The sequence below is a fragment of the Psammomys obesus genome, unplaced genomic scaffold (genome assembly GCF_907164565.1).
Source record: "Psammomys obesus unplaced genomic scaffold, mPsaObe1.curated_primary_1811, whole genome shotgun sequence".
Classification (NCBI taxonomy): Eukaryota; Metazoa; Chordata; class Mammalia; order Rodentia; family Muridae; genus Psammomys; species Psammomys obesus.
In genome coordinates, this window is record NW_026590585.1 from 106,796 (window position 1) to 133,555 (window position 26,760).

General features: G+C 49.7%; 1 protein-coding gene across 1 annotated transcript; it reads right to left on the reverse strand.

Moving 5' to 3' along the window:
- Positions 1-25,524, reverse strand: Foxj2 (forkhead box J2). The gene is made up of 11 exons (XM_055607957.1): positions 24,530-25,524; positions 17,404-17,750; positions 14,341-14,415; positions 12,847-12,915; positions 12,548-12,688; positions 11,994-12,186; positions 7,358-7,747; positions 6,787-6,888; positions 5,421-5,630; positions 4,768-4,866; positions 1-2,560 (listed from the first exon to the last, which is right to left on the reverse strand). Exons 2-11 carry the CDS (start codon positions 17,734-17,736, stop codon positions 2,472-2,474), a joined length of 1,701 nt encoding a protein of 566 aa, XP_055463932.1. The 5' UTR covers positions 17,737-17,750; positions 24,530-25,524; the 3' UTR covers positions 1-2,471.
- Between the last annotated feature and the right edge of the window lie 1,236 nt (positions 25,525-26,760).

Genomic DNA, 26,760 nt, shown 5'->3' on the forward strand with positions numbered 1-26,760 from the left:
TTCTTTTTTTATTAAGAAAGCATGCAAAAACAAAAAACAAACAAACAAAAAAACAAAAAAATAAGTTGTGAGCCCATACACCCCCTTCCCAGCCTGCACCAATGCAAAGCATTATGGGTGGTACAAAGAACTCACCAAACCAGAAACATGAGGAAAGGAAGCCTAGGATAAATGGATCAATACCAAATGATTTCTCCTTTTGTCCTTCTCCTCTGCCTTTTCCCTTATTTCCTCTTATAGGCAGTGACGCTACAATTTTGCACACATCACCCAAGACAACAACAATGACTATACTTCATGTCCAGCAACACCGGACCAACAAAATTAAGTAGTTTTCTTTCCACTTCACAGAGGGGATGGGAAACTGAGGCCCAAAGGGAGTCGGGCTTGTCCTGCGCCATTCTCAAGCCAACACCTGGTGGAGGAGAACGGGAACCTCAGGGGGCCTAAGGCCACTCTCTGGCTGCCCACAGGTCAGCTGCTCTGGCTGCCCACCAGGGAGACTGGTTCTCGAGACATGAAGGAGCCAGGGGTGTCTGACTCAGTCTCTCCGCCCCACCCTCGTGCAGATCTGACCAGAAAAGATGTTTAGAAAAGAGGAGTGGTATTCTGCTAAGGCGGCATCTTGAGAAAACCAAAGGGAAGCGGTGTAGAATATACACCCGAATGGAAGGAATAAGGAAGAGATGTCTACATGGCCACGGGGCTACCCTCTAGGGAGACACTCCCCAGTGGAAAATATTACGTCATGCTCAGCCCCTACACATACTCTCCAGTACCATCGCACACTGTAGTGGAGAACACTTTTTTTTTATACTCCCTTTTCTTTTCCTTACCAAGGCTTCAAAGAAATAAAGTGCTCTTCAGTGACCTGCCCTATCTTGCCCTTTTACTTAGCTTCATTGGACTTCAACAATCTCATACATGAACCCCCTTCAAAAGAAAGGGAAGAGGTTGATGAAGGGGAAACGAGAATGGGAAGCCCAATATCTTAGAAATCGTGGATAAATAAAAGAGTGTCACAAAAATCGGAAACCACAAAGAGATTGGCCTTGTCTAAGCTATATATTTTGTCCACTTCAGAAAATTTAGTGAAGATACAGTGGAAGTAAAATTGGTCTTCCCTCTCTTACGTCAAATTCAACAAACACACTCACTAAGAACTCTACAGCAGTAAATCATGGCTACTTAATGGAGATTGCTCATCCCTCCACCTAGGACCGCCCTGTGCCCTCACTGAACCCTGTCTCTATATTATTTCTTTCCTTCCAGTTTTCATTGCCTGTCAAAATCAGAAGCGTCAATCCCACCGATAGGGATTTCAAGAGAAGCATCTCCCTGTGAGGTGAAACATGTGACCCCTTCTCTACCCAAGTCTATCCCTTTCCTCTCCCTACCCTCCTGTCAGCAGCACTGAATCTGCTATGACAGGTAGGAAAGAGGTTTCCACAGCATATCTAGGCCATGAGGAAACTAGGAGTGAGAATGGCTTTCTTTTGTCTTTTGAGAATCCCAGACAAAGGGAGAAGAAAATGAGACAGGTGGATGATTTGGACAAACAGCTACGGGAAGACAAAATAGTATTTGCTGAAGGAGAAAAGATGATGGAAGATAATTTACATATGCAGCAATAGCCACAGTTAATTCTCAGAGAGAGTTACTTTCCCAAAGCCAAAATGCTTTAAGTTGAAACTGTTTCCAAGACACTGAACCTATGATGGACAGTGGTCCTCACACCCTACCAAACCAGCGAACCTCCTGAGAGCATCTGCGAGGGAGAAGCCAGCGACGCTCCGACCTGGCAGAGATGGCAGTGCACGCCCAACCTCATGCTGAGTTTTCCCCATCCCCTCCCCACAGCAGCCCCCTCAGCCCCTCATGAGGACCGAGAAATGCCAGGAAAAGTAAAGATTGCGTGTGTAAAGGAAGAGCTCAGAGGACACCGTTAGCACCGTTGTATAAGACTGCAAAGTCCTGGCTGCCAAGCAGTGTCTTAGACACACACACACACACACACACACACACACACACACACACACACCCCGCCTCTACTTGCTGAGGCCTCTCCAGGCCAGCCCGAAACAGACAGGGACAGAACACCATTTAGAGCTGAAAGGCGGGATTAGCACTCCGTTTCTCAGAGAGAGGGGCGAACGAGAATGTGAAACCTTTCTCTATAGCTGTCACGGCCTCGGTTTACAGCCTGAAGACTTGAAATGGGCAAAGGGAGGGCATAGCCCATGGCAAGAGGGCAGCAGCCTGGGCAGTATATAACCAATAATAATAATATAATTAGAGTAATAATGAACCAGGAGGGCAACAGCGGAGGAGGAAGAAAGGAGGATTATCCTCGGCAGCATCTTTGCGGTGGCTTCTCTGACAGAGAGAACAGAGAGAAGCTTCTATCTATGTACAGGATGGGCAGGGACGGCTCTTCACCACAGGCCTTGGGCAGACGTCCACTCTGCTCACTAAGTGATCAAGTCCCAGTCGAAGTCATCAGGAATCTCCTCACTGGCACCAGGAGGGGGCACCGGGGGCCGAGGAACCATGTGGTGTGCTGGCAAGAAGAAAGACCAGAAAAGAAACCGGATGAGAAGCAAGTCCATCAGGCCAGCTGGGGAGTCAGCGCTCTCTGCCCTAGGGACACCATGAAGGAAGCCAGAGATAGCCGGTCCAGTCAGCTGACTGTTCTGCTTTCTTTCTTTCTTTCTTTCTTTCTTTCTTTCTTTCTTTCTTTCTTTCTTTCTTTCTTTCTTCCTCTTTCTTTCTTTCTTTTTCTTTCTTTCCTTTTTTTCTCTCCTTTTTCTTTAAAGATTTTTTATTTTATGTGAGGTTTTTCTTTAATTCTTCTCTCATACATTACATCCTGACTGCAGTTTCCCCTCCTCCACCACTCCTCCCAGTCCCTCCCCCAACTCCTCTCTCCCCCAGATCAACTCCTCCTCTGTTTCCTAAAAAAAATAAAAAATAAATAAAAATGCCTAACAAGATACAATAAGACTGGCACAAACCCTCATATCAAGGTTGGATATGGCAACGCAGTAGGAAGAAAAGGACCCCAAGCACAGGCAAAAGACTCAGAGATTCCCACACACACTCAGACTGTTGGGAGTCCCACAAGAACACCTACCCACACAATCATAAGTCAGAAACAGAGGACCTAGCTCAGATACATAAAGGGTCCCTGTTTGTGGCTTTAGTCTCTGTGAGCCCCTATGAGCCCTGCTTAGTTGATTCTGTGGCTGTGTTCTCATGGCGTCCTCCTTTCCTTCAATCCGCCTAGTGTCTGGCTATGGGTCTCTGCATCTACTCCCATCAGCTGCTGGGTGACATCTCTCTGCTGACAACTGGGCTACAGCCTACAGTTCTTTCCTGATTCAGTGACCTCTCAGGAAACACACTGAAGCACATGGCGGCACAGCATTATCCTGTCATTAAACTCTATGTTCCTGGGGCTGGAGAGATGGCTCAGCAGTTAAGAACACTGACTGCTCTTCCAGAGGACTCGGGTTCCATTCCCAGCACCCACGTGGAAGATCACAACTGTCTATAATTCCAGGATCCAACACCCTCACACAGACATAAAAAAAAGTGCCAAACACCAATGCACATAAAATTAAGATAAATACTTTTAAAAACTCTATGAAAACTACCTAACTGGTAAAATAGCTTAAGAAGGTGATGTTATAGGAAACAGGGGTACACAATGTTGTATTTGCAGTGCATAGAGAAAGAGGCAGGCGTCACCCTAAAAACTGAAAGTGCCTGTGATTAGATAAGATGGTAACAGTGAATTGCCTAAACCACGTTTAAACATGGAGACTCTGTTCACCAGTACTATCTAGGGTGGTTCAGCACCCCCCTGCACTCTGCCTTCTCCACCATCAAAGACGGTTCCAGACCACGCTGAGGAAGCAACTCAGGGGCACAGTACTTGGCTAACATACAAGAGACCCTGGGTTCAACCCCAACACTGCAAAAAAAAAAAAAAAAAAAAAAAAAAAAATTTTGAGCCAAAACCCCTATTTTACTAGTCAGGAAAAAGGAAAGCAAAATTGGGTTAATTAAAAAAAAAAAAAAAGTTTATATAAAGTGTCATTTCATTTGCCTATCTTCCATCTGGACTCCAAAGGTGGCCATAAATACCCCTCACAGCTATCTTTCACTTACATTTATAATTTTACTTCTTTTCAGTATTGCAGTTACAAGGTAATTTTTTTTTTTTTAATTTTTAAAAAGTATTGCATGTGTATGTGTATTTTGCCTACACGTATATCTGTGCATCTCATTCATACAGTACCAGCAGAGGCCAGAAGAGGGCGTCAGATCCCCTGGAACTACACTTACAGACCATTGTAAACCATGCAAACTATGTGGGTGCTGGGAATCAAACTCAGGTCCTCTGGTTGCTAGTGCTCTTGACCACTGAGCCATCTCTCCAGCCCCACAAGATAATCTTAAAGCCAATTCCAAGCTAGGGGTGTAGCTCAGAGGTAAGGGCCTTGTCCAGTACGTTCCTGGTTCCACTCCCAGCACCACAAACAAAGCAAACTTAATTAAATAGAAGTGCCTTACTTAGTCTCACCTGATGTACAACTCCTGAGAGGGTAGCTCACCTCATCCTTCAATCCTTGGGAACCATAACACCTCAGCCATTCTAGCAGGTACAAACAGCAGGACAGAGAGAGGGTGCCAGGGGAAAGCAAAATAACACTGAGAGAAGAGTGTGCTTGTCTGTCAGTGAACACAATCCCCAGCTCTTACCTGGGCGATTGTACGCTGCTGAGTCCTGGGTGGGGATTGGGTACATCGGTGCTGGGCCAGGGTAGAGATGGGAGGCTTGTGGGTGTCCATAAGAGTTCACTGCCAAAGCAAAACAGAGTCACTCGGCTAGCGGACTTCTCAATTCAACAAAGGAGGAAGGGAAAACGCGTTCCCTTGTCCCTCAGTATCTGTCTCCCTTCCTGTCTTGTTTTATAGCTCCTACATGCAGAAGGCATTCTGCAAAAGTTACATGCGTCCTCAGTTAGAAGGGTGGATCCTAGAACTGTGAGATGGCAAAGCTATGAGAACCAGAAACACGATCATCAAATGTTTTCTCTGGCTTGATCCAGCTGTGATTCAGCTGATGGTTATTACTGGACTTTGGAATAAGGACTTTCCTTAAATTCCCTCCCTTTTTAAAAAGTAATTTTAATCTCTTAAACCAAGGTACAAAAGGAATCGGGTCCACTGCTTCTGCAGCTCTTCAGGGCCACCTGCAGGTCGTTACCAATTCAGTAGGTGTCCAGTTAACAAACCAGTCCCAGGACTCAGCCTGGGTCATGGCCTACAAAACTAGTTTGTGTTTCTTTTCCCTTTCCTTCACCCTTTATTTCTTGCACAGTCTCCACTTCTCTGGCAACTTGGTGTAGTACCTTGGTTCATGGATGGCTCTGGTTTGCCACTGGTGAGGGCGCAGGAGTCAGTGATGCGGGAAGGGGCAGGTGGTCGGTGGGAGGCCCCTTGTGGGGGCATGTGACCAGTCTGGGTGAGGAAGTGGTTGAGGGAGTCACACAGGTTGGCGATGTGATGCTGGTCGAGGGTCCAGTTCTTCTGCTCTGCCTGCCGTAGACTCTCCATGAGCTCTGTAAATGAGAACACCAGCCATGCCAACCCTGAGGAGCTGTCAGAGCCCCCGCCACACCTGTCCTTGGTGCACGGTTTCCTCACATCTTGTACTGCCAACATTGTGTACTATCGATCATGACTTATACCTTTTTCTTTTTTGCTTCTATAAGTATTTATTGAAATATGATAGACAACAAGTACCATTGAACATGTGCAGGGTTTGGTTGGTTGGTTGGTTGGTTGGTTGGTTGGTTGGTTGGTTGGTTGGTTGGTTTTTCGAGACAGGGTTTCTCTCTGTAGCCTTGGCTGTCCTGGACTCACTTTGTAGACCAGGCTGGCCTCGAACTCACAAAGATATGCCTGCCCCTGCCTCCCAGTGCTGGGATTACAGGAGTGCACCACTGCACCCAGCTAATGTGCAGATTTTTAGTTAGATTTTTTTTCTCTAGTACTGCTTACATTAACCTTATTCTGTACTGACAATTTTAGTATATATAAAAAAAAAAAAATTAGAAAAAACCCTACTCATTTCACTCTAGATAAGGATGTTTCTTGTTAAATTTAAAACTACTTTCTTTTTTTTCTTAAGGGGAAATCCTAAAATGACTTTCCAGAAGCCATGAGTTACACCTTTTTATAGTTCTCCCTTTCAACTTTCAATTGTATGTTCCTTGCCAAATTCTTATTTTAATTTGCATCTCATTGGTGAATAAAAATGTTCAGAGTATCCAGCACTCAGGAGGCAGAAGCAAGCAGATCTCCCTGGTCTACAAAGTAAGTCCAGAATATCCAGGGCTCTGTTACAGAGAAACCCTGTCTCAAAAAACAACACCACCAACAACAAAACCCTGTATATGAATGTGTGTGTGTGTGTGTGTGTGTGCATGTGTGTTCACTATCATCTCTCTGTCAGGAAACAAAACTACAAAACAGTGGTCCAACTCCAGTGGCTCTGAGTTCCCAAGAGCCTTTCCTCTTCCCCAAAACTAAAGTTGGCCAGCATGAAGCATTGTAATATTTGAATAATGGCAAAATTTTGTCAGGTCTGAAAATACTGATAACATACCTGTCTTGTGTAACAGACAGAGTAATAAAATTCTCAGTCCCAAACCTGCTTGGCCACCTGCATGGGCTCTAGCTCATCCCTCTCTTCCCTCCAGAAGTGGTGCTAACCTGAGAACTGGGACTGCTCGATGCTGGACCAGTTGAGCCGGTTCACCATCTTGAAGCTCTCCTTTAAGGAGTCAATGTTGGAGCACCAGTCTGAAGGAAAGGCTATGAAGAGAAAGATGGGCCGTGAGATTGGGTGTGCGAGAGCAGTCAACACGTGCAAGCTTCTCCCAGCTACCAGCTTAGCAGCCACATTACCGAGAGCTGTGGACACTCCCTAGCTGGAGAGTCAGGAAGGGCAAGGTGACCTGTCCTTTAAGCATCACCAGTTCACAGGCAAGTATGCAAAACAATCCTAATTCATCTAGGAATATGGATGGGAAACAGTGAAATCCCCAGCCTCAAAGTACAACTTCCATTGGCTGAGGTAAGGTAAGAGGGCAAGAGATTGAACAAACCTAAAAGACTGTTAACTTTTTCATCCATGGTACCTCCATGCCAGTCAGTAACCAGATCCCCCCACCTCCTTCTCCTCCTCCTCCTCCTCCTCCTCCTCCTCCTTCCTTTCTCCCCTCCTTCTCCTCCCGCTGCTCCTCTTCCTCCTCCCAGCTTTCTCTGAACTCTCCTTACTCACCAAAGCCAGTGCTGTTGATGGGTGCCTGGCCCTGTGCCTGCTGCTGGGGTGGCTGCTGGGCAGGGTGGGAGTAGGTATGGTGCTGATGAGGGTGGTAGCCCCCGTGCTGCAGCGGGGGGCCGTAGCCTTCGGCTCCGGCTTGTTTTCCCCCTGGTGTAGTACAGCCATCAGGGCTTGGGGTGTGCAGCGGAGGGGCGCCCCCTACGTTTGCGGGGCCCTGAGTGGGTGCCTGCTGCTGCTGTGGTTGTGGCTGCTGGGGTGGTGGCTGAGACTGTGGTGGCGGTGGTTGCGGCTGCTGCTGTTGCTGCTGCTGCTGCTGCTGCGGCTGCGGCTGCTGATACATGTAGTAGTTGTTAGAAGGTGGCATGTCTCCCAGGAGTGAGGAAAAGCCTGCAGGGAGAGGAGGAAGCAGGCTAGTGATCTGGGCTACACGGTTTCAAAATGACATCTTCTCTCAAGATGAGAGAGCTCAGGGCTGGAGAGAGGGCTCAGTGGCTAAGAGCACTGACTGCTCTTCCAGAGGTCCTGAGTTCACTTCCCAGCAACCACATGGTGGCTCATAACCATCTATAAGGAATCTGATTCCCTCTTCTGCTGTGCATGAAAAACAAACCATTCGTATACATAAAATAAATAAATATATCTTTAAAATTAAAAAAAAAAAAGATGAGAGAGCTAGGGCAAAAGAGTTGACAGGGTTGACAGGATATGAGCATGTTCTGTGACCATAAGGACCCCGTGTCCCTCCTAAGAGATAACAGATCGGAAAAAGCAGTTAGATTAGGGGAAGGCTATGACCCACTGGTGACCTCGGAAATATTAATAAAAATTTAAAAAACCTCCCTGGTGATATTTCGTGCTACTTTTAGGGGATTCGGATGTAGAGCTGGAATCAGTTCCAAAGGAACTTACATAGCCGGTGAAACTTAAAAATTGAATTAAAACTAAAGCAAAGCTATTGAGCAAGCATGCTTAGTTCCTCCTGGTTGTCTCCACAGTCCTCCACTGTTCTGCCTTTCTGTGTTCCTCACCAGGAAACGCAGCCCGGGTGGGAAGCAGCATACGGAGGAATTAATCTCTCAAGCCACCCAGGCGAGGAAGAGCTAACTCGAAGGAGTGCCCAGCCTGCAGCTCCCAGGCCCCACGCGGCTCGGGACAGCTATGAATACAGCCAACACGAAACTGTAAACTTGCAACCACTAAACCATCTCTCCAGGTCATTAAGTAACTTAATCACACAGCTCCCATGTGTGAACTTTGAAGGTGACATGCTGTAATGTCAAAATGTTGGACAAGCCTAGAGCTGGCTATCAGTCAGAAACTTGAGTAAATGTTCACAACCCTGACCTCACCCCATCCAGTCTAATTTCTTTGTTTCTGGCAGTCTCTCCAGGGTCCCTACCTCCAATCAATCAACAATCTGAGCATTCATCTCTCAAGCAAATGCCAGGGACACACTCTAGATATTGATCCCTTAGTTATGAAAAGAGGAAATTAATCGGCCATCAGAGGCCAGTGCCTAAACTCAGCATACTTGGGAGGCTAAGGTAGGAAGAACAACAGTTCGAAGCCATGCCAGACCCAGCACTCAGGAGGCAGATCTCTGTGAGGTGGAGGCTAGCCTGATCTACAGAGACTTTGTTATGAAGAAAACAGAAGGGAGAGCCTGGAATAGGAAAGGAGAATGGTGGAGGCCTGGGGGGAGAAGGGAACAGACAGAAAAAGAGAGGAGAAACTCATGACAGACCATATCAGGTTCTTTTTTTTTTTTTTAGACAAGGTTTCTCTGTGTAGCCTTGGCTGTCCTGGACTTACTTTGTAGATCAGGCTAGCCTCAAACTCATAGAGCTCTGTCTGCCTCTGTCTCTGCCCTGTCTGGGATTAAAGGCATTCACCACCATGCCTAGCCAAATCAGGTTCTTAAAGGGATCAGCCAACGCTCCCATTTTCTCTCAGTTGGGATGACAGAACTCAGAGAGCGAATGTGACTGAGGCGCTGTGTCCCTCATCACTCTGGGTAGCCCACGCTGCCCACAATGAACCACCAAAAAGATACATGGCCTGACAGTTCACTTGAACTCTCGGCTCCACCACAACTTCTACCTTCTTTTTTAAGAATACCTGAACTGGGGCTGAGAGATGGCTCTGTTGGGTGAAGTGCTTGCTGTGCAGTTGTGAGAACCAGTGTTTGCATCCCATGTAAATGTGGAGTGGGTATGCAGCCCACTGCAATCCAGTGCTCAGGGCAGACAAGGGGGCTCCAGAGCACGGTGACTAGCTGGACTTGCCAACCGGTGAGCCCTGGGTCCGAGTGGCCTGCTTCAGTACATGAGGTAGAGGGCAGCTGAAGAAAACACTTGCTATCAACCTCAGGCCTCCACAGGCCTACATAGTTACACATTCACACAGACACACAGGCAGTCAGAAAGACACACACACCCCCGCAGAACATGCAAAAATGTGTGCATATGTGTGAAACTGTGTGCATGTGTGTGTGTCTGTGTGTGTGTGTGTGTGTGTGTGTGTGTGTGTGTGTGTGCCCACAAGTGCAAGCATGCATATGTGTGCTGTCTCTGTGGTTAGTTTTTGGTCGGTCAACTTAATACAGCTAGGGTCATCTGGAGAGAAGGAACCGCAATTGCCCAGCTGAGAAAACGCTTCCATCACACTGGGCTGCAGGCGCGTCTGTGGGCCATTTTCTTGACTAATGAGCGATCTGGGAAGGCTTGGATCACTGTGAGCAGTGCCAGGCCTGGGCTGGTGGTTAAGAAAGCAGGCGGTAAGCAGCATTCCCCCATGGCCTCTGCGTCAGTCTGGCCTCCCTCTCCTCTCGAGGATTCTGTCTGTCACGGTCTTCACCACAAGAGAAGGGCAGAATACTATACAGATATAACCGTGGCAGAGGGCAGAGCCACCATCTCGCGGGATGCCGCCCAATAAGGACAGGATAAGCCATTCTCGGTAACTGTGGAAGCTTGCAAACAGGCAAGATACCAACTGCTGCTGAGGAGGTACTGCTTATTAATTGTGTTAGGAGTGGTAACGGTGGGGTAGAGCGCCCAGGGCGAGGTCCTCACGCTCAGTGATGCATACTGAACCTGTATTTATAGAGAAGGATTCGCTGCCTGGGAAATTCACTCAACTATTTCCACTTCAAAACAAGCTCAGTGGCAAGTCAAATAAGCCTAACAAAATAAAGTTAAGTGATGGAAGTCAGGGGCTTGCTATTTACCCATTCTGCTTTGGTATCTTTTCAAAATCTTTTACAATAAAAATTAACAAATAAAAAATACACTGGCTTTAGGGCTGGAGAAATGGCTCAGCGGTTAAGAGCACTGAATATTCTTCCAGAGGACCTGGGTTCAATTCCTAGTACCTGCATAGCAGTTCTGTCTGTAACTCCAAGATCTGACACTCTTACATAGACATACATTAGGCAAAACACCAACACACATAAAATAGAATAAAAATAAATAAATCATTTAAAAAAAGGCAACAAAACATTAGCTTTAATCCCAGCACTCAGGGTGACCTCCCTGAGTTCAAGGCCAGCCTGGTCTACTTAGTGAGGTTTAGGACATAATGCTACATAGCAAGACCCTGTATCAAAGAAAAAAATAAAAACCCTGTCTCAAAAACCCAAAAACCAATAAATTAGAGCACTAGGATGCAGGTGAGGATTGGCTGGCGGCCTCAGTCGCAGCTCAGTGCCCGCTCAGGTTACACTAAGGCCCGGTTCCATCCCCAGCAGGTAAACCAGGTGTCTTAGAGCAATCCCAGCACCCCAGAGGCGAGAGAAGGACCGGAAGTTCACCCTTGGCTATGCAGCAAGTCCAAGGCCAGCCTGGGATGTCTGCACCTCTGTCTCAGTCTAACCTACTACCTAACTGAAAAAGAAAAATAAGTTGTTCTTATAAGGCCTAAGGATTCCGGGGAGAGGATACCACTACCGCCCCCTAGTGGTCATGCTCTGAATGCCTTGCTCACAGCCGCAAAATCACTACCCCTGGACTAGAGGTGTCTCACGGTGGTAGAGCACTCACCTAACGCGCGCGCGCACACACACACACGCACACGCACACGCACACACCCTGCATCAGATCCCCAGGACTGGGGTACGGGGTGTTGAGTGGGCCCCTGAATCAACTGTCTGGCACCAAACAGTTTAGTCCCTGTGCTTCCTCTCACCAGTGACCAGTGTCAAACAGGAAAACAGGAAACGGGGGCAAGATGACATATTCAGGTGAATGCATTTGCTGCAAACCCAGTGCAAGTCTGATCCCCGGGGCCTGTGTGCTGGAGGAGGGGGACTGACTCTCACAAGGTGTCCTCTCCCCCCACACTTCGCCATGCCATGTGCGGCACCCCGAGAGCGCACACACACACTCTCACACTCACACATGCACAAACACACACACACACAAAACACACATGCATGCACATACACACACACTCACACACACACACACACACACCACAAACATATACACATAGACACACACGTGTTCACACTCACTTGCACGCACACACACATGCACACGCTAAAATGTAATTTCAAAAAACCGAAAGGACAGAAAACAGGGAGAGAAAGAAAGGAACCATCAGGACGGCCCCGCCTGGCCTGCCGCACACTCACCGTGCTGTGAGGTGGACCTCTCCAGCATGGACTTGTAGAGGTTGCGGAAGGACCAGCTTAGGTCCTGAAAGTTGATCTCTGAGTAGGAGAACTTGAAGTCATGGTTGGTGTTGTAGAGGGGAGGCCCGCCGTCTGCACTGTCCCGGCCCGGCGCCCCTGCTGCTGCCGCTCCACCATCCACGGGCCCCGGGCCCTGCCAACGGGACAGAAAGATGACCCACCAGAGGCCACCAGGCTCAGGCCTATCCTGGTCACCCTCTCCAGCTGGCCAGTGACATGGCCTCACATGCTCCTCCTCCTCCTGTTGCCTCGTGTCTTGAGTCTGACCTCTTTCCTATCGCTCGCCACTTCCCCTCTGCCAGCCCTTCCCTAGTGCACCTCCATGCCTTTCTGTCCCTCCTTCCTTCCGGCTGGGCTTCCCTCTTTTGCTTTTCCTCCTTTCCCAGGCTCCCTGACTGGTGTATTATGGGGCCTTAAATGTAATTGTGACAAGAGCGGTATCAGAACCTCAGAGCCATCCATCTATGCACTCACCCATCACCTCGGCCTCCTACCTGGCTGTAGCTGGCCATGGAGGAGGGGCTCTGCAGTGGCATCTGAGGGTTCCCCTCATGAGACAGGGAGGCTTCTCCACCCCCAGGAACACCTCCCCGGGGGCTTTTGCTGGCCTCCTGTTCCGGGGAGTCTTGGGATAGCTGAGAAGAGTGAAAGAAGAGAAAGCTATATGCAGCGGTGAAACACTCACCCACCCAAGACCCATGCTTTTGCCTCCCCACTGCAGGTCTGAACCCACATTTACCACAGAAATGACTGAAATCCAAGGCAGGGGTCTCCCAAAGAACAAAGAACTTACGTCATCATCAGGAGGGTGTCTTCTCTTCCGGGAAATGTCGGGGCAGGTATCAATTGTCCAATAGGAGCCCTGGAAAGAGACCCCAACCCCGAGAAGAAAAGCTTTGCGTACAGAAGTTCCTGTGGGACAGAGGTCTCTTACAGCAGCCTTGCTGAGAATGGCGCAGGGCTGGGGAATGAAATTCAGTGGTAGAGTGCTTGCCCAGCATGGACAATGCCTTGTCCAGATTCCCCAGCACAGAACAGAAGAGAGGAAGCAGGAAGTGAGAACAATCAGAAGAAGAAAAAAAGGAAAGAAGAGAAGCAGACAGAATCCCAAGGGAGCTGAGCACCAGTGAGGAGTAAATCTGTCCTCAAAGGTCAGTGGGCAGTCTGAACCCCAGCTTCAAATGTTCCCAAGGAGCAAAAGGACAAAGGTAATCCTGTCAGAGAGCTGCAAAAGGCCAGAAAGCCCTTTCCTTTCCCCTATGACCTGAGGCAAAAGTGCCTTGGGTATTAGCAACTCCCAAATGGGACTCCCACCCCCACCCCGCCCTTCTCCCTTTGGAAGCATAGTGAAGCTTCCCAAAGGCTAGGAAGAAACTGGGTATGTTGGCACACACCAGTGATCTAGTACCCAGGGGGAGACTAAGGCAGGAGGGTGGCAAGTTTAAGGCCAGCCTAGCCTGTCTCAAAAAAAAAAAAAAAAAGTGGTTTAGCCAACATTTTACATGTAGGAACAAGTACCACTCCAAACAAAGAAGCCTTGCCAGCCTGGGCTACATGAGTGAGTCTCTCTCTCTCTCTCTCTCTCTCTCTCTCTCTCTCTCTCTCTCAAATAAATAAATAAATAAAGTAATAAAGTAAAAGAGGCTGGACATAGTGGTACATTCCTATGTTGTTTGTTTGGTTTTTGGTTTTTAAGACAGAGTCTGTCTATAAGGGCCTGGCTGTCCTGGAACTCTGTAGACCATGTTGGACCTCATACTCACAGACATCCACCTGTCTCTGCCTCCTGACTGCTGGGATTAAAGATGTGTAATACTATGCCCATCTTGGTACACACCTTTAATCCCACCAATTGAATCTCTTGAATTAGGACTAGTCTGGTCTTCATATTAAGTTCCAGGCCAGCCAGGTCTACATAGTGAGACTTTGTCTCAAAACACAGAAAGGAAGGAAGAAAGGAAAGAAGGAAGGAAGGAAGAAAGATGGGAGAGAGAGGGAGGGAAGAAAGGAGGGGGAGAGGAAGGAAGAAAGGAAGGAGATGGAGAACCTTAAAGACAACTCTGTTATAAACACTCTTATTAAAACATAAAGATGTCATAGTCTTTCTTAGTCACCCATTCTAGTGAGAACCCAGAAGCTTGGCAACCATGCGCTTCCTTTGAGGAAAAGGATGCTTTTAAAGTGAACATGCTTTCCTCTCCCAGTAATTAGAACAGCCATGGGACTCTGAGTATCAACCTCTTCACTCTCCTTCCATTTCCCTTTAATTCCCATAGCAGCATCTCACCTTCCCGGGGTCATCCCGAGGTCTGGGCACCTTCCGGAAACACTTGTTAAGAGAAAGGTTGTGTCGAATGGAATTCTGGGGAAGCAAAGAAGCAAGTTAGGTCTGAGCATTGGGCAAACCTCCGTATTTCCCAAAGGGACACAGAACAACATGTGCCCAGGGTACATTCAGCACCTCGTCACTGTAAACTGGAGCCCTGCACAGAAAGCAGAGGATGAGAGGAGCAGATCACCAAGGATAACTGGTTAGAGGTGACGGTGACCAGGTGCTTCCGAAAGTTAATTTTACAGGTTTTCAGCCTTCCTACCAAATTGACAACAAGTATATAAATGCCTCAAGCCAGGAGGATCTGAGTTCGAGGCTAGCCTGGTGATAGACAGAGGCACACGCTAAGGCCCTGTCTCAAAAAACAAGCAACAATAACAGCCAGACATGGTGCCCTACACTTGTAAGCCTGGCACTTCGGAGACACAAGCAGAAGAGTGGCCACAAGTTAGAAGCCAGCCTGGTCTACAGTCACAGTGAGTTCTGGGGTAGCCAGGACTGCATGAGAAGACAGGGTATGCATGTATTCACACTTGCGCCCCCCTCCTCAATTCACTGTGAAAAGCAAAAGAACAGTATCTTTAGACTGTTTATATACACGAGAACCAGACAAAAACCATGAGTATTCTGTGGGGAGACGGCTCAGTGAGCAAAGCTCACAACAGTGAGGACTGAGCTGAATCCCCAGAACCCACACAAAGCCAGGAGCAGTGAAAAAAAAAAAAAAAAAAAAAAAAGCCAGGCGTAGTACATGTTAGTAATCCCAGCTCTCAGAAGGAAGAGGCCAAGGAGTCTCTCTGAGGTTGAGCCTACTCTCGTTTACACAGTGAGTTCCAGGAGAACCAGCGCTACTGCACCTGGGTGGGGGCAGGGGGGGACTGCTGACGAGCTCATGAGATGATCCAAGGGCAAAGTGCTGAGCACACACCCTGGGGGCCCTGAGCTTGGGCCCTGAAACCCACACACAATGGAAGGAAGAGAATCAGCTCTACAAACTTACCCTCTGACTTCCACAAGCACATCCACAGCACACACACACAATAATAATAATAATAATAATAATAAATTGTAAGTAGGAGCTGGGGAGACTGTTCAGTGGATAAAGAGTTTGGCACCTGAGCGTGAGGACCTAAGTTCAAGGCTCCAGACTCCACCTTAGCCAGGTGTGGCCGGACACACCTCTAATCCCAGGGCTTCTAGGATTAGATATGAGGTGGGCACATAAGAATCCTTGGAAAAATCACACTAGCCAATCTGGCAAAATGCAGTAATAATGAGGGACCCTGCCTCAAGCAAGGAGGAAGATGAGCACCCCAGGCTGGCCTGTACCTCGATAGTCACATGTGGTATGCATGTATACACACTTGCACACACATCCCAAACACACACACACACACACACACACACACACACACACACACGCCAATAAACACCTCAAAGTCATATCTACCCCATTCCTCAATTCCCTATGAAAAGCAAAAGGGCAGTATTTTTATACTGTTTATACACATTATAACCAGACCAAAAGCATGAGCAGTCTATGGGGAGCTGGCTCACAAGTGTGAGGACCCACACAAAGCCAGGAGCAGGTGTTCTGTGATACCTGTTACACACTGGGAACACTACGGCAAACGGGAGGCGGAGACAGGACAGGGCCCAGAAGCTCACGGCCAATTGGCCGGCCATACACAGTGGTGACAGCAAAGAGACCCTGTCTCAAACAAGGTAGAAGGCACGGGCCAGCACCCAAGGTTGTCTTCTGATCTCCACGTGTACAGCGACACACAACATTATGGCACTTTTGCACCCTCACCAACACACAAGCACATACAGGCAAAGACTAAAACAAACAAACCAACCAACCTCAGGGGAGGAACAAGAGCACAGATGACCTTCACTTTCTCCCTGACACTCAGAATGGCCCCATCCGGGAACGGAAAAGCTGTAGTGCCTGTGTGCCGGTGTGTGGAGAGCCGCAGCCTATCGGGCGCATTGACCACGGGAAGACTGACCGGAAGCCTCACTTCATCATCTAGTTTGTAACTCAACTGGTGATTTAGAGAGAACGATATTTACCCCATTCCTACTCAAAAGTTGGAGACTGCTGCTCCAAATGCCTAGCTTGGTAGCACTCGTCTGTCATCGAAAGCATGGCGGGGGAGGGGGGCAGAGGTTGTCAAGACAGAAGAATCAGTAGTTCAAGGTCAGCTTCAGCTATTCATGAGTTCCAGGCTAGGCCAGCCTGAACCACAGGAGACACTGTGACAAGATAAATAAACAAATCTTTGCGGTTTTTTTTTTTTTTTTTTCTTTTTCTTGGTTGGGGAGGGTCTCACTATGTAGCTCTGGCTGGACTGGAACTTGGTATGTAAACCAGGCTGGCCTTGAACTCACAGTCCCACCTGTCTATGCTTCCGAAGTGCTGGGGTTAAAGGTGTGTATCACTACACCTGGCTGAAAATATACAGATAGTTTAATATCAACCCTCTCTCTTCTCTTGAAAGAGGATTTCCATTGTCTCTGCCTAACAGCCTCCTTACTCACTTAGTGAGCCAGCTTTTGGTAAAGAACCTAATTAATCTTTTTTTTATCTTAGTATACAAAGTTTCAAAAGATGAAGACTATCTGCAAGGAAGCTATAGAAATTTGATGAGTTTCCTACCAAAGTAGGAGTCACCCTTGCTCAATGACTTGAACACAGCAGCGGGGTAGGAAAGACATGCAAAGACTGCCCTTAGAGGGGAATCGAACAGTAAGAGGGTGTGGTAACCAGCAGCATCCTGCCATCCCATAACTACATTTAATGGCTTGGCATCACCAGTGCTTCCGTGATACAGCTTATGAAGCCGATTACTTCTAAAGTAAATACAAATAGGGGTACAGATAAGAGATCTTGAGTTTACATATCCCTGAGACAAGTCAGAGACAAACAGCCCAGGTTATAGGAAAAAACGAAAGGAGAGGAGAAGGTTGCTAAGGGCTAGGTACTCCGAGCCCAGGTCCTAGAAGCAGCCTCACCTTCCAGCCGATGCCCGCATTCTTGTAATAGGGGAAGTTATCGCAGATCCAGCGGTAGATCTCACTGAGAGTCATCTTCTTGGCTGGGGAAGAGTTGATGGCATAGGTGATGAGGGTGGCGTAGCTGTACCGTGGCTTGCCGTCTTGGTGGACCGCCGCCTCATCCTTGCTGAGGGTGGCATTAGGATCTGTGGGGGAGCCCGGAGAGCACTTCCGACTGCCCCCTGGAGGCCCAGCCTGCGAAGCATTCCCCAGCTTCTCAATGGTAGCACGGAGAGTCAGCTGTGGCAGCCAGTCTATGGAGGTGAGGCTGCTCTCCAGGTCGGAGGCCATGGCACTTCCGGGTTCTGGGGCGAAGAAGAAAGCAGGGAGACAAGCAGATGATTCCCTGTTTACTGGGGCAAGAGCGGCTCCATTTCTAATGTACACGGCAAGCAGTCTCTTCCCAATTCAGTTCCACTGGAGACCCCTCTCCTGAGATGACCCATGACCCCATGTGCAAATGCCACCAACCACCGATCATTTCTAGGCTATGCAGTGCTTCTTTTTGTTTTGTTTTATTTTGTTTTAAGACAGGCTGTCCCGGAACTCCCTCTGTACACCAGGCTGGCCTCGGACTCAGAGACCCGCCTGCCTCTGCATCCCGAACGCTGTGATTAAAGACCTGCACCACCACCACCTTGACAATAGAGTGCTTCGTACTCCACAGCTTACTAAGAGCATGACCATGGGGCCTCTCCCTCCACGCAGGATCGGATATCAAACCCACAAACACTGAACTGTGCAATGTTCCTTACAGCCCCACCACACAATATTTTTAAACTCTATATAAAAATAAGAAAAAAAAAAAGTCAGCGCTATTTAGACAGCAGGTAAGATTAGCTGACGTCTGGTCTCCAATTACATGACACTTGTATGTTTATATATAGCATCCACAAGTTCATAGCCATCGCACACAGAGAGCCAGTCCGAGCAAACGCAAGGATGCAGGCTCTAGCACTCATCGACATGCCACACACGTGTCTCATGTAAGGCAGATTACACATACCCCAGTGCAGGTTCTAACAACTCAGCTGGGTCTGTAATCTCAGCTGCTCCAGAGACTGAGGCAGCAGGATCACAAGTTCAAGACCTGCCTGGACCATACAGTGAGTTCACAGGCGACCTGGGCAATTGAGTGAGACCCTGTCTCACAATAAAAAGTTTTTTAAAAAAAAAAGTGGGGGCGAGAGATGGCTCAGCAGTTTAGAGCACTTGCTGCAACCGCATGGTGGCTCACAACCATCTATCTCTACCCTCCAATTCCAGGCAATCCAACACCCTCTTCTGGCCTCCCGGCCTCCTAGAGCATGAGGCATGCGTGCGCGCATACATACACATACACACACACACACACACACACACACACACACACACACACAGGCATTACACTCATACATATTAAAAGAAATTAAAAAGCAAAGGAGCGGGGGGCTACAGGTGTACTCTACCGTGTAGAGTACTTGCCTGAGATTCCGGGTTCACTCTCCAGCACCACAATAAACAAACAAACAACCAAATGTTGACAGCCGGCCGCAGCGAGGTACAAGACTGACACATGGTCAGTGGCGCACACATAGACATCACAGCACACGCCCGGCATACGTTACCAACGGAGCACAAGGTCACGCAGAAAAACAAACAGATTCTGAGTACGCAGCTGCCCTCACACCTTTAAAGCTCCCGCTTGCAGGCTCCGGCCCACAGACACCAGCACCAGGAAGGAGTCATCAACAAGGCCCTCCCACCTCCCAGGCCTGGCCGGCTTCACCGAGCCAGGGAGACACCCAGCTGTGTGCACACCGGTAACAATCAGATAGCCTGGCTAAAAATAGCCTCCGTGGGGCTAGGAGCCGGCTCCCCTTCCCCCGCCCTTCTCCTCCCTCCTTCCTCCGCAGCCAGGCACGCAGGCTGGCTGCACCTCCATGCAAACTCCTGGAGCTGCCCACGCCTGAGGTTCGCCGGCCCCGCCGCCAACCAAACCGCCCAGGCTTTCACCACCAGGGACGTGCAGCTAGTGACATGTTGGTGGAGGAAGGTGAAAAATGGAGGATAGTGTCTGTGTTGCAGTCGGGCGGGGGAGGGGGGCTGTGTAGAGGCGCTCACAGGAACCCCGACTTGGCTCTTCGGCAGTTCCTCGGAGCTGAAGCCAGCAAGCTCCTGAGCACCCGCTGTCTAACAGGTTTGTGCCTGCACGGCCGGCCGCCAGATTCCAACTAGCATTTCTTGCTCAAGCCTACCAGGACAGTGCTCTGCACGAACCAAGGCTACTCCCCGGGAACTTAGAATGCTGGTGAAAGCCCTGTTCTGCAGATGTCTCTCTCAGCCCACAACCAAAGGGCGCACAACCAGACGCAGACACACACTCGGCAGGCCCAAACTGTCTCAAACAGGGCCCCTACCCTCTATCTTAATCCCTGAATGCAACGTACCTTTCAGGATCTCTCTTTTTTTTTTTTTTTTTTTCATCCTAAACTGTAGCTTCGCCAGGGACAGCTGCCCTTTCCTCTACACGCCAGAATTCTCATACACTCCTCTCCTAACCAGGCCCCACCCTTGAAGTCAACCTGTGCTCACTCATACCTGGCCCAGCGTTCCCAACCAGCAACACATCTAGTCCACAAAGCAGAAGGGACCATCTTCCGTGCCTCAAGGGTCTCAAGGGTCTCGGCAGCTAGAGCCCTAACTACACCCCAAGAGTTGTTTGGGCAAAGGGGCCATAACACTGGTAACTGGCCCCGAAAAGTCTCCACATTTGGCCTTAGCTCTCTCACCAGCTGTCCCTTTCGTCCAAATATCACCACCTTGTCCCAACCATGCACATGGAAACTTGGAAAACAATGGGAACACGTCACCATTCCAGGAAACCACACACCTTCTAGCCTTTTGCTGTTTCAAAACACCCCGGCCTCTGGACTGCAGCAGGGAGCTTGGGCAGTGGCGGAGCCATAGCTGGGTTCTCGAAGATAGCAGTCACATACCAACAAGCAAGTTCTAAAGGAGCAGGTTCATCCCCAGAAAAAGATCTGGAAAGATGTGTTACTCTGCTACCTGGTCAGTCAGCCACTGCCCTCCTCACTCAACTCTGTGTGTGTGTGTGTGTGTGTGTGTGTGTGTGTGTGTGTGTGTGTGTGACAGACAGAGAGAGTGTGTGTGTGAGAGAGAGAGAAAGAGAGACAGACAGAATGTGTGGTGTGTGTGTGTGTATGTGTGTGTGTTTTGAGTCTATGTTGTTGATGCTGGTCTCAAACTCCTGGGCTCCAGCAATCCTCCTGCATCAGCTGGCTGGGTCTATTTAGGCATCAGTCCCTAACCCCTATTATCTCCTGCTAAGGAATCCTGGAAATCTCATCTTTAAAGCTAGAATTTCAGTTATTTCCTCTGAAATGCTCTTGACCCTGACCTGGAGCGTGAGGGTAGATTCGAAGTGTGTAGAGGCCTTAAACAGCACATTTGACACCAGCCAACCACAGGGAATTCCTGAAAGGGAAACACTCCCCACCTCTTGCTGGCTGTCCTGCACCCCTGCCTTCCTTGTCCCGCACAGGACACTGAGGTAGGACACTAACTTTTCCCCACTAGCTCCTCCCCCCAAGGCAGTCCTCCAAATGCAAACCTCAGTGCTCAGAATACATTCCAGCATAAACTCTACAAAGCTCACAGGGCCTGGCCCTCCGGTCTCCCAGCACTCAGCTCTTCAGCCTAGACCACTTCCTTACCCCCTCACTTCCCCATTTGGGAAGGGCAGCGGAGATTGACGGAGCTTCCTCCGTCCTATCCCCAACCCCAACACTGACTCACCAAGTGCCCCTAGCCATTCCTCGCTCCCTGACAAAGTCTTGATGCCTCAGTTTCCCACTCCAGTAAAAGAGATGAAGTCATAACCCCTACCAAAGCTTCATCCCTGGAGGGCCAGGAATGAAGCTAATGAGCTCGTAGCTGCCACACATTCCACACTCCCCGAAATAATGGCACAGGGCTAACGTCCAGGGCTATTATTAGAAAAGCAAACAAGAGGTAGTTCCATTTCTCAGGCCAGCCAACCTAGTTACCCAGACCTCTCTCTCCAGGTGGGCCTCGTGCCACTGGCCTGGGCAGAACCTGAGTCAGGCCGCATTCTTCTCTGCATGCTGGAAGACCGAAAGGAAATACACAGAATCTGGGAAAGGCAGCCAAAGGGCAGACTCCATCACATCCACGGGACAGCTAATGGAGACGACAGTGCCGGGGAAAGGCAGAAAACAAAACAGAAAGCCTTCCTGGGGAACGAACTGCCAATGTGGTAGGACCTGTAAGCGCCACAAGAGCCTGCACTATCTGCTGCCCATTTTCCCCAGCCAGCTAGTAACTGTTCTCCACATGGTACCCACGTCAGGTATCCAGGAGTGATAACTTCCTGAGCTGCACATCATGCCAAAACTAACAGGGCAGTGGCGGAATGTATCTCGTGATCAGTCAGGCTGCCTGGGTTTCAACCCAGCTCTGACAGACAAGTCATTTAGTGTCTCTGTATCTTAATTCCTATCTCTGTAAAACAAAATAGAAATTCTAAGAAGTGGGGTATGGTGACTGGAGCTTGTACTCCCAGCACTCTGGGAGGTTTAAGGAGGGGGGGCTGCCATAAGTTCCAGCCAGCCTGAGCTGCCTAAATAGTAAACTCAAGGCCAGCCAATGACTACATAGTGAGACACCGTCACACACACAAAAGACAATCTAAAAAGCTCCTTCCCCCCCACCCCCAGACAGCATTTCTCGGTGTATAGCCCTGGCTGTCCTGGAACTGGATTTGTAGACAAGGCTGGCCTTGAACTCACAGAGCTCCCCTGCCTGTGCCTCCCAAGTGCTGGGATTAAAGGCATGAACTCTTTTTTTTCTTTCTTTCTTTTTTTTTTTTTTTTTTTTTTTTGAGACAGGGTTTCTCCATATCCTGGAACTCCCTGGCCTAGAACTCAGAGATGCACCTGACTCTGCCTCCGAGTGCTGGGATTAAAGGTGTGTGCCACCGGCTTAAAATTCCTTTAAATAAAGGTTAACTGTTCCTACAAGACTTGTTGTGAGGACTGTCTAATATTTCTTAGTAATCGAGGGATGGCTCAGCAGTTAGGGGTACTAGCTGCTCTTCCCGAAGTCCTGAGTTCAATTCCAGCACCCACATGGTGGCTCACACTCCATCTATAACTACAGTCCCATGGCATCTGACGCCCTCCTTTGGTGTGCGTAGAGGAAGAGAACATATATAAAATACTGTGATAAATAATAAAAAGAAAAGAGGCAGCATTAGAAGCAGCAAACACACTGTGATCTCGTCACAAAGTCTGAAGCAAATGTAGGCCGTCAGAATTTCAAAGGTTTCCTTTGAGTCCATCAGCCCAGTTCTGATTAATGGAAGATTGGGAAACCTCCAAGGTGGAGGGAAGAGGAGAAATATCATCATCTGTCTCTCAAAGGGATTTAGGTGCAGTCATAAGATACAGTCTGTAAAACTGTATGCTCCAAATCACGGCTGATCCAGCCACCCCCACATTGACAAGAGAATTACGGCTCTTGTCCCAGCAGAGCCAGCCGAATGAGTGCTCCTGAGTAGTCCACCTGGAGCAGCTCCACCACAGTCTACTCTGTGACACTCGGAAGTTTCATGCTCCATCTGGTAAAGCACTTTATAAGAAACAGGCCACTACTAAGGCAGAGACATCTTTCAAAAGTGGGAGAGGCAGTTCTAGACAAGCATGTAAAGGAACCTCATCGTTTTTTAAGACTAGGGGTATCTGTGATGAAGCTTTCCTACCAGTCCTGGAAGGAACAGGACCAACCTGAGAGAGGGCTGCCATGCTGTGTGGGATGATTGCCAAGAGGGGGTCATGAGAACGCCCCTTGGGAGAATTCCCCATGGGGGGGGCCGAGGATGGAAGGCTAAGCTTTTCTCCGAACTGTTCATCCGCATCCTCAACTCTTCTAGGTCTGGCAGGGAGTCTCCTATTTCTACAGGCCTGCCAGAAATGATTCTAAGGGAGCAGAGTACAGCCTAAAAACACCAGCCTAAAAACTCCTCTGTGTACATGCTCAAAACACAGACACCGAGCCACGGTCATTTCCACTGAGAAACGTGGACATCATTCTACAGTACAGCCAGCGAGCCTGTAGACACACACTGTCAGCACAGATACTTTCCTGGATTAAGTGAACCGACAGAAACTTGGGCCATCCAACCCACGGCCCATGCAGGGAGGCAGACACTGAAAACCCAAGGGCTTCAAGAAGCCCCAAACAGAAGACGAGGCAAGGTCCAACCACCAGACAGGAGAGCAGGTCCCTAGCTAGTGACCTCGGGTGAAAAGTCAGAGCTCTGCTACAGACAGGCTCAACCAGGAAGACTTCTGAGTACCTTTTCTCCTGCTTTCCCTAAAGATTCCCGATTTTGATGGTTCCCTAAGGTAGGAAGAAAAATTTCCCTGGTGGTCAGCTCATGGAAGCGTGGAAGGAAGCTAGGAAACCCCTTCCTCTCTTCCTGGCTACAATCTGATTTTTCCCAAGGAACTGCCAGCAAACAAGACTTTTTGGAAGACTTCAGCCCACCAGTGAGCATTACCCTAGAGAGTTTCTTCTTACTTTGGGACATGTGGGTTCACATTTCCCTTTGGCTTTTATACAGAGAAGCAGGTATCCAGCGTGGAGCAGGGTGTCAGAAGGACCTCCTGGTATCCGAGACAGAGTGGGTAGGGACAGGTGGCCGGCCAGGCAAGCGGCGATTGTAACAGACTGGAAAGGAGACCTCTCCTGAACATGAAGCTAACTTAGGCATGGTCCATCCACCAGAGAACAAGACCCCCCCCCAAAAAAAATGCACCTGTTGTCTGTTCTCAGTAGATAGCACCCACTTCTCTAGGGCCTGCAAATGACCCATCCCTTTTCAGTCTCCAAAATCTAAAAAGCCCCCATCTCAGAGTTTCTGAAGCAACATGTGGGTTCAGAAGCCATTTCCCAGGGGACTGGGTTATCACTACCTTCCCTAGGAATGAACCCCACGTCGCACCATTTCCGCTCCCCATACCTACTGGCGCCTACAGACTACAGAATAGAAAGCACTAACCTGTCTCCAAGGTTCCCCCGGTCACCGGAGGAAACCACCTGCGACAGAAGTTTGAAGTTGCAGGGATTCCCCTCTTCAGAGGCGAGTGACAGGTCGCATCCTCAGTGCCTCTTCCAGTGCCTGGCGGAGCCTCCCAAGCTGGAGCGGGGAACGGAGTCCCCTGAGGAAGAGGAGTCGAAGGAGGAGGAGGGGGAGAGGGAGGACCTACCTGGGGAAGCTGGCACACCCCCCACACCCTGCCTGCTACCCTAGGGAGGAGGGGAGGAGCCTCTCCCAACCAGGAGCTGTCTCCTCCCCCTTGGGGGAATCCCCTTCTCCCCCAAAGTAGATCCTTCAGGGGCCGAGGGCTCTTTCTGTCCGCTGGAGATGCGAGCGCAGGGGCTCTGCCCGGGTCCACTGTCTAGGTGCACGCAAGTTGAGGGGCGAGGTCTTCCACCGATTCCCGACGGCTCCCCGGAGGGTCCTGGCTTGTGCGTGTCAGGACGCCTCTCCGCGGCGAGTCCTGGGTGGGATGCGGGGTGCCTCTTCCACCGGCACGGTTCGAAAGTCTCGAACTGTCTGGAGTGCGCTGAAGCGTGAGGGCGGTCTCCCTGCGGGTCCTCCGGGTCCCGGCACCCTTGCCGACTTCTGGGGGTCTCCTCCAGAGCCGGCGTGGGTGGGACAGCCGCGTACCCCGCGGCGATCTCCCCTGGCTGTCCCGGGAGCAGGGAGGGTCCTCCCTCCCACGGGAGGGGGGCAGGTCCCGGCGCCGGGTGCCCCGAGGGTGGGGTCCTCGCACTCCCGCTCCCCGCCCGGCCGGCCTGGGCAGCAGGGTCCCGGAGGCCGCGGTCCCGGTTCCCGTCCCCCGCTGCCGGGCGGCAGCGCCTCCGCAGTCGCGTTCCCCGTCCGCCGCGCTTCCCCGCGCGTGGGGCTCCCCCGCGCTGCCACCTCCGAGGCTCCGGCCGGTCGGGGCTCCCGGGAGCCGGCAGGCGGACGGAGCGCGTCGGGGCTCGGCTCGGCTCGGCTCCGCTGCAGGCCCCGGCTCCTCCCCGGCCTCGGCGCCGCGCTCCGCGCCCCTCCCCCTCCCGCCGCCGCGGCCGCCGCCTCCCGGCGCGGGTTAAGGAGGAGCGCGGGGCCCCGCTGGCCGCCGCTCGCCGGCCCCCCCGGCCCGGGCACTTGGCGGTGCCAGCGTCCAGGCTAGCCGCCACGCGGACCTCTCATTGTGCCGGGGTCTCCGCCTAGGCTGGCGTTCCCGGCTTTCTCAGGAACGTGTTTGATGGCTTCTCTCTCTCTCTTTTCCAGGCGGCTTGTAAAGGGTTCTGGGGACGGGCGTGAAGTTAAAAGTTTACTCTTAACCCTGGAGGTCAGTGAAAGCTTGGATCAGGGGATGTATAAAGAGGTGGATGAGCTTGTTACAGAGAAATGAGTATCGGGAGATGGAGCCTTGTGTTGGTTCAGGCTCTGCAAACGGTGTGCAAGGCCCCAGTTTCTGGAGTCACAGTCACCTCGAAGAGGGGACTCGGATACGCTGGCCTGCCTACTAATATGGATGTCGCAGTCACCAAAGGAAATGACTTGTGTGGAGATGGTTTGTTTTTTATTTTTTTAACACCGTGCAGTATACAAAAGGTGGAAAGTATGACTATTCATTTCCCTTGACGTGCCTATAAAATATCATTTTTTTTTTTTTACCTTTGTGCTAAAATCAAGTGACATTCCTATAGAACATTTTATCCCGAGTGCCACAGGGGGATAGAACGTTCTCTCAGCACGCCCTCTGCTCCTTACAGAATAATCTCCACGCAGGGACAGGAAATATCAGCAGGGTAACCCACATCTTACCCCTCCAGTCACGCTATTCCGGTACAAACTCTCAGTATGTCACTCTCTGGCTTACTACTCTCCGGTCGTGTTCTTAGGCGAAATGATAAGGCAAATGAAACTGTTCATTTGCTATCTGAATTGCTCAGAAAAGATTACATCTTGATAACTACCTTTAGACAGTAATGCCATTTGTCTGCTGGCTACTACAATTTACTTAAGTTCTATGTACGTGTAATTACATTACGCATACAATGTGCCGGCATTAAGCTTTCACGCTCTCCTTGTGTTATCACATTTGATTCTTCAAGCAATTCCATGCAGCACTATCACGCCTTTTAGAGCGTAACTACGGCTTGAAGATATTGTTTGTGTCCGATTCGCATTATTCACACCGTTACATAATTAATAATATTAAGTCAGGTGTTAAA